General features: G+C 36.8%; 1 protein-coding gene and 1 non-coding gene across 2 annotated transcripts in view; both read left to right on the top strand.

Annotated features, from left to right (window-relative positions):
- The first annotated feature begins 236 nt into the window (after positions 1-236).
- mybpc3 (myosin binding protein C3) overlaps positions 237-7,352 on the top strand; it is a 43,356-nt gene continuing 36,240 nt past the window's right edge. The window contains exons 1-2 of the mRNA XM_053492696.1: positions 237-319; positions 6,853-7,122. Of these exons, the coding sequence (XP_053348671.1) occupies positions 295-319; positions 6,853-7,122 (295 nt within the window). The 5' untranslated portion in view covers positions 237-294. The remainder of the gene's footprint in view (positions 320-6,852; positions 7,123-7,352) is intronic.
- LOC128519702 (U5 spliceosomal RNA) lies at positions 5,463-5,577 on the top strand. The gene has a single exon (XR_008357876.1). It is a non-coding gene; the product is annotated as a U5 spliceosomal RNA (small nuclear RNA).

Below are 7,352 nucleotides of genomic sequence, written 5' to 3'. Positions count from 1 at the left end.
CTCAACCTCTCTGCTCCTGTCAGCTGGAGGACGTGTGGGAAGAGTAGCCAAAAATATGGTCCACCTCATGGCAGTGGAAGGATAGGGGGTGGGATTTTGATTAGAGGTATGCACTCATTATCTCATTGTTGAGGAGAGAAAGACGTGAGGAATGGGCTGGGTCTAGATTGTAGGTCATAGTGAAAGAGGGGGGGAGGGCGTGATGGTGGGGATCTAATAAAAGAGAAAGAGTAGTGGGCATCCACAAAGTCTGTTTGTCTGAACTGGTAAGGGACACTAGACCAGGAAAGCAGGATGCCTGAACCGACTAAAAAAACAGGTAAAAGCGTTTAGTTTTTTTTTTTAACTCTTGGGGTTCATGAAGCTCAACAACCTTTTTTTTTTTTAGTTTTAGTTTTTTTTATACTTTTATTGAGTTTGATATACTGGATATATAATATTTATTTTGTACTGTAACTGGCCTGTGTGCCTGTCATGTGGATGTGCTGTAAACACAGACTCACTTTAAGTCCCATAGCACCCTGTGTAATTAAATGATCAGTGTTCCCAACTTTAAAAGAAAGGAAGATGTCTGTTTTTAGTTTATTACTGCCTCATCCCTAAAGGATCTTCATTTAAGGGTGAATAATTAATGCACTCATTAATTTAAACTTACATTGATTTTAAACCTCAACTAAAACATGTTTGTTTAACAATTTTTGTACATTACTTATATCCAAATATATCAGCTAAAATGTTATTTACACCAGGTCATTTCATGCAATTTGTGTCTGGATTATGTCCTGATAAGACACCATGCACGTTATTTACACTTGTTGTCAAATCTATAGCTACAGCTTTACTGTATTTCCACAAATATACTAATTAGCTCGTTACATTTTAACATGAACTTCGAGTGCCGTTTATCATTTTTAGTTGTAGTTGCAGAAAAAAATGTCTATGTCGATATACTGTATGATACACCTATAATTTGTATGTACATTCACTGATCAGCCATAACATTAGCACCACTGACAGGTATAGTGAATAACACTGATCACCATCAGCAAACTGGTGACAGGATTATAAGCACCAAGGATCTTTTATGCCTTTGGAGACTAAAGGTCAGCACGTCCAGTCTGATCCCACGGGAAAGTCAATGTAACAGGAAAGTCAAGGCTGGTCAGGGTAGAACGATATCAGAACACCCATCCTGTATGGGGTATGGGGCTTAACAAGCATAAAGGTCAAGGTTGTTGATCCAGCCTCCAAATTCCGAAGATCAAAATCCAACAAGCATTCATAGAATGTGCCGGACAAACAAGTCTGATCCATGGAGGCCCCATCTGGCAACTTACAGCACCCAAAGGACACAGCACTATGTCCCAGTGCTAGACACCACAGCATGCAAGAGGTCATGTGGAGTCATACCCTACAGGGACAGAGCATGCACAGTGGGGGACAAACACAATGTTAGGCTTAATGTTTTATGTTATACAGTAATGTTCTGTATTATGCGGATCAGTATTATGCAGAGTATACACTTTTCGGGAAAAGAAAAACATGTATACCAATTTTAATACAAAATGTATTGCTATACGTTATGGTAATAATATTATTAATATTATATTAATATAACACACATTATATAATTTTTCTTTTCCTAAAGTATGTATAAATTTTTTGGCTGACTCTGTATATCTAAATGTACAGGTCTCCAAAGAAAGGTGTCTCAAACAGTTAAGGCCGGAGGTCACTGGATTACTGATTGGAAGGTCGAGGGTTTGAACCCCAGTACTGCCAGGTTACCACTGTTAAAACCTTGAGCAAGGCCTTTAGCCCTATCTGCTATAGGGGTGCTGTATCCTGGGTTCGCCTGTGCTCTGACCCCAGCTTCCTTGTGACAAATAAATAAATCTTAATGTATTTACGTAGGTAAACACATCCTGTGTATTTATACACTAATTTGTTGCATAATTTCTTGTTTACTTTGGATAATAAAACCAATGAGTCTTTAAGGTAGTGTTGCATCTTCAGGTCTTTAAAGTGGCTAAGAATTGACTCGCTGTTGAGGCTTGATCTTCTTTTTTCTTTTTTTTTTTCATCCAATTCTATACGAAAATATTTTTTGGACACCTTAGCTGTTTGTAAGGTGGTCTCAGGCTTTCTCTTATTGTTGTGTGAATGTGGCACTGCATTGCAAGTAATGATTTGGTTAACTTATAAGGTGAGAAAAAATTAATAAGTCACCATAATTAGCAAAGCAGAGCAATAACAGAGCAAAAAAAAAAAAAAAATGCACATAAACGATTACATGGAAATTTCTTAAACTATAGATAATAAGTACATTTATTTTACATGTTATATTAACAACTATATTTAAAAAGAACAATTTAAGTACAATCATATTTTATTATATAATCATGGAAATAGCAATTCCTATTATCTGTTATTTACATGTACTGCATTGCTTATTGTCATGTCCACTATCAATATTTTTATTCCAAGTAAATCCAAGATTGACACCAAAGCACAGCAGATATATTCGTGTATAAATAAGCATGCTACAGAGGAGGTGATTAGGTAAAAATGCATCGTTTTCTTTGGTGTTATACTTGTAGGTTTGGTTCATTCAAATTTCAGCAATGACAAAACAGCTATGGCACTATTTGTAGACTTTTTTTTAACCCTTTTTTTAAACCGTAAAAATATCTGACTTGCAATGAAGCCAATGATGTCTAGAATGTTTGATGCATGTGCATGTGACACATTATTCTTTCATTATGGATAAACATTTTTCTTTAGCCACTATTACTTTAGATCAGTTACTAAGTGGCCATGACTTTAAGAAGTGATCCCTATGTCAAATGTTGAGTGACATCAAAATTTTGGCAAGCCATATACAAGCATTAATAATCCTGAGTGAATAAATCTTGTTTTTTCCACATCTGTGCCAGTTTGGCCACTTAAGTTTACAAGTGCAACACTCCAACAATCCACTGACGTGTGGATACTAAAGACAGCAATAATATAACTTCACTTACACCAACAATGAAAACCACATTGCATATTACTGACAAGCATTCAACACCATAATACGTAGCAAAGTCCAGCTTGCTTGATGAGCTATTATGTGGCTTTGTGTGATAAGACCCACAGTATCCAAACTACGTTACTGTAATGCTTTTAGGGATTCAACTAAGCAGTCTTTATTAGCCATATTACTAAGTGGTATACTGACAAATATTTTATGCCCAAACCTCTTCTCTAATGGTTTAATGCTTTTAAATTGAAAAGGAAACACAGATGTGTGCTTTTTTCAGTTTTTTCTTTCACATGACAATCTATTCTTCCCTGTCAGGTGTAATAAAAGGAGCCCTTTAAAATTAAACAACTATTTATTAGATTGTATTGCAGTCATCTGCACTGAAATCCTAACATGCTGCAATGAATATGTGGAAACTGATCTGTTTAAAGAGCACAGAGGTGTGACACATCCATCAACACTAACCTCAGATGTTAAATGTACTGTCAGGTCAGCTGCCTGTCTATCCTCACTTGATCCCAGGTGCACCTCCTGTCATCATAAATCTCTGTCCCTTATTTCTTGACCCCCTAGGAAGTGGCCAGCAATCTCTAGAGTAGTGTGTGGACATATACCCGCATGTTCCACTTTTGTTAAGCTTTGTTATCTATATCATAAAATCATTTTCTTTTACCTGGCCTAATTGTCTCAGAGAGTAAATGACAGGAGATTAAAAATAAAATCGTGGATGCCACCAGTTATCAAATAGCAGAAAGGAGACCGAAAAGCACAGTGCCATTCTTCCAATGCTTGCAGGAGGACTAAAATAGAGACCAGTAATCCCTCTCCATGCAGTTTGGTCGCTGTGCTGTGTTTAGACTGCATTTATTATTGGAGAACATATGCTTTCTATATTTAAACAGCCCCATGTGCGTCACAATACAGGGAATTTCAGCCTGTTATAGTTGTAGAAAGGACAGACAACCGGTTAACTGCAGACTCAACACACCACTATTCAAAAGGTCATTAACTCTTAAAAGAAAAAAAAAACAATCATATGGGGAAAAAAATCTAAGAAATATTTATTTATGTTATATTTATTATTAATATGTAACCTTTTAAAATTTTAGTCTTACTAAGTCAGGTAAAGCATTATGACCTCCCGCCTAATTTTAAGTACATGTTGTGGGATGTTCCCAGGCTGTAGTGGTCAGGACATACCAAAAGTGATCCAAGAAAGGAAAAAAAGGTGAACTGGCTTTAGGGTCATGGGTGCACCAGGCACACTGATGCACAGGGCTTTCAAATTGATGAAAAGGTTAACGCTGGTTGTGATAGATTCTCTAGCGCTACACGTACCAGCTTCGTGCATCAGTAAACCTTGGCCACACAATTGCATTATGATGGCAAAAGGGGGGGGGGGGCTACACAATATTAGGCATGTGGTCATACGTGATGTTGTGACTGATCAGTGTATTTAAACTACATAATTACAAATGTCTCTTTAGCTCATCTATGGGTAATTGCAGATTGCATAAAAATGTATATTATTTTAAGTGTTATCATGTTTTTGACATGGTTCTTTCACAGGCCTGCACATTTTAGTGTTTTCAGCTAATTAACTGCAATTTGTTTAAATGAGTATGAGAGAGCAGGGAACTCTAAAATGCTCCAGAACCAGTTTAGACAACAAGTTTTAAAGTCTGAAACTTCTAACTAACTTTCGCAGTGGCTGAAACCCAACGTGGTCAGGATAGACGAGACAGAAACCTTATTGCGAGCATATATCGGGTTTTACGGTAACCACCATCGTTTGAAGAAAACAAAAAGGTGCGTTATGTTAACTCCAGATAGAGTTGCATACTTGCATTTATTCTCGTTAATTATTATGCATCCTATTTTATATCAAGAAATATCCGTTTAGTGCAGGTTAATTTAAAAAGGGAATAAATAAACGAAAAAGGCGCCCGAGGGGTACCGTAAGACCCCGTGTACATACGTAGACAGGGTTCCATTACGACTGGCTCTAAAACAAAAGCTTATCGGTTTACATTTTCCACTTTTTAATATAGGCGTCCATAAAACGTTTTCTATATAACGTAATTGTAAAGACGACATAGTGTAGCCAAGAACAATTCGCAAACAAGATACGACTGCAAGTGTGATTTCCGGGTTTAGTTTCTGAAGTACCCGCCTCTCGCTTTGTTTCGTGTGATTGGTTGATATAGCCACTCATTTGCAACTTCTTCCCAGCATGCCATGCGTTATAAAAATCGCATGTTTAAAATAGTAAAACGTTATTTTCTTTAATTGATTATGGTGATTTTAGTGTTGTTAACTGCATAAAATGAAATAAACTTGTATAATCATTTTCTATGTAATGGCTCAGCACGCTCACCGTTACTGTGCAACATGTTTGTGTGAGTGGGGCTGAGGGCTCAGAGAGCGATTTTGTCAGAACTCATGTTTCTCTTCATATCGTATAAATCTTTCGCCTTTTACTAAAGATTTCCGTGGGGAGGAACACTATGAGTATAAACTAATTTTTTGTTGCCCTGTCTTATGATGGGGCTCCAATGCTGGTCAAAAATAGATACAGAATGTTTTTCACTAACAGAGCGATTGCCGTTTCAGTTCGGTTGTATTTAGTGTATGTGGAGATGAAGTAACTACGTTAGGTTGCATATTATTAATTATTGTAGGTGTTATTCACGTATTGTAAGTAACTACTTGAGTTATTCATAATAAAATTGTAAATGCTAAAATTACTTAGTAGTAAACCCCAAACTCATGGTATCCCAGAAATACATGATGCAATATGCAAATTATGGCGCCTCTTATTACGCGTCTCGACTCATTTACCTACAGCCTGTGAGCTGAAACAGTCAGTATACAGGTCAAATAAATATTTTACAATTGTTACTTAAAATTCCTTTGTACTATTCATCTTGAAGACTATTTTGGACAATTTGTCTCGATTTTTCCTCGTTAAAAATCCTATACGACTATTTCCCAGAAACCCATGCGCAATATGCAAATGAGCTTGCCTCCTATTGGACAGTCGCAATGACTCAAGCTCCGCTACATGTTTAAGCCCATCCCATAAACGCACGTGGACGTATTTGTGGGTGTGGCTACGACACTACATGTAATATATACTGTATATCCAGCACTCTACATACTTTTTATATATGTGTAATGTTTTAGACACTCAAACTAATATGTCCTACTGATTTCTTTTCACCTTTTCATCCTTTATTGTTCTCTGATAAAGTGTTTTTTTGTTTTGTTTTGTTTTTTACAGATTAACTGGTCTAGTTTACATCAATTAGTGAAATGACAGGGTCAGTTTCTGCAGGATGATTTAAATATCTGTGTGCATAGAGATAATTAACATAATTAAGCAATCACTGGCCTGAAGGTAGCAAGAAAATGACCTATCTCAGAAGCAAAGTATAATGCAATAACTTTATTTAAAATCTTTGTGTAAATCTTGCATTAGGTCAATCCCTACAGAACACTCTAAAGAATAAGATTACTATGGTTGTACTGTTAAACTTTTTTTTTTTTTTTTTAATATCACATTTACTTCATTACAGTAAATCATTCAGCACTTTCATTCTTTCTGAAATATGCTCTGTATGGCATCCTTGTATTCAGTAATGAATGGCCTCCTGGTGCTCCAGCTTTGTAATAGGAAATCTGTTAATCCCTTGCCCAGGGAGACTATTCGATTATATGGTGTCTGCCATTTGTCCTTTTATGAAAAATCTTAGTTGGCTATAATCCATGCAAACAAAAGTGAACCTTGGTACAGTGTTCCTCTTCATCATCCTTGTCCTTCTCAGTATCTGCCTTCGCCAAGAAACCAAAAAATCATACTGCTGAGGTTGGGGCCACGGTGATATTCGAAGCACAGACGGAGAAGGAAGACGCTAAAGTAAGATGGCAACGGGAGGCCAAAGACATCACAGGAGGCGATAAATATATCATATCATCAGAAGGCAACAAGCACACACTCACCATAAGCAATGCTGCGCCTGAAGATGCAGCAGGATATGCGGTCATATCTGGAAGCTCAAAAGTCAAATTTGAGCTTAAGATTCAACAAGCAGAGGGTGGGTCGGAAGGTTTTTCTCAGTTCCTGTGCTCACTTTTGTATCCTGACCACACTGACAGTCTTCTTAACACTATTATGTCACTTTTTGATTGTGCCATTTCTTGTCTCAGCACTCTGTTGTCCCATCTTTGTGCACTGTCACGTAGTGCCAATATAATTGACATATCACCTTAAAAATTTTTTTTTTTTTACTTAGCACTATATCATGTTATTGTTTTTCCTTATGAC

This window comes from Clarias gariepinus, chromosome 3, assembly GCF_024256425.1.
Source record: "Clarias gariepinus isolate MV-2021 ecotype Netherlands chromosome 3, CGAR_prim_01v2, whole genome shotgun sequence".
Taxonomy (NCBI): domain Eukaryota; kingdom Metazoa; phylum Chordata; class Actinopteri; order Siluriformes; family Clariidae; genus Clarias; species Clarias gariepinus.
This window is presented reverse-complemented; position numbering and strand designations above follow the sequence as displayed.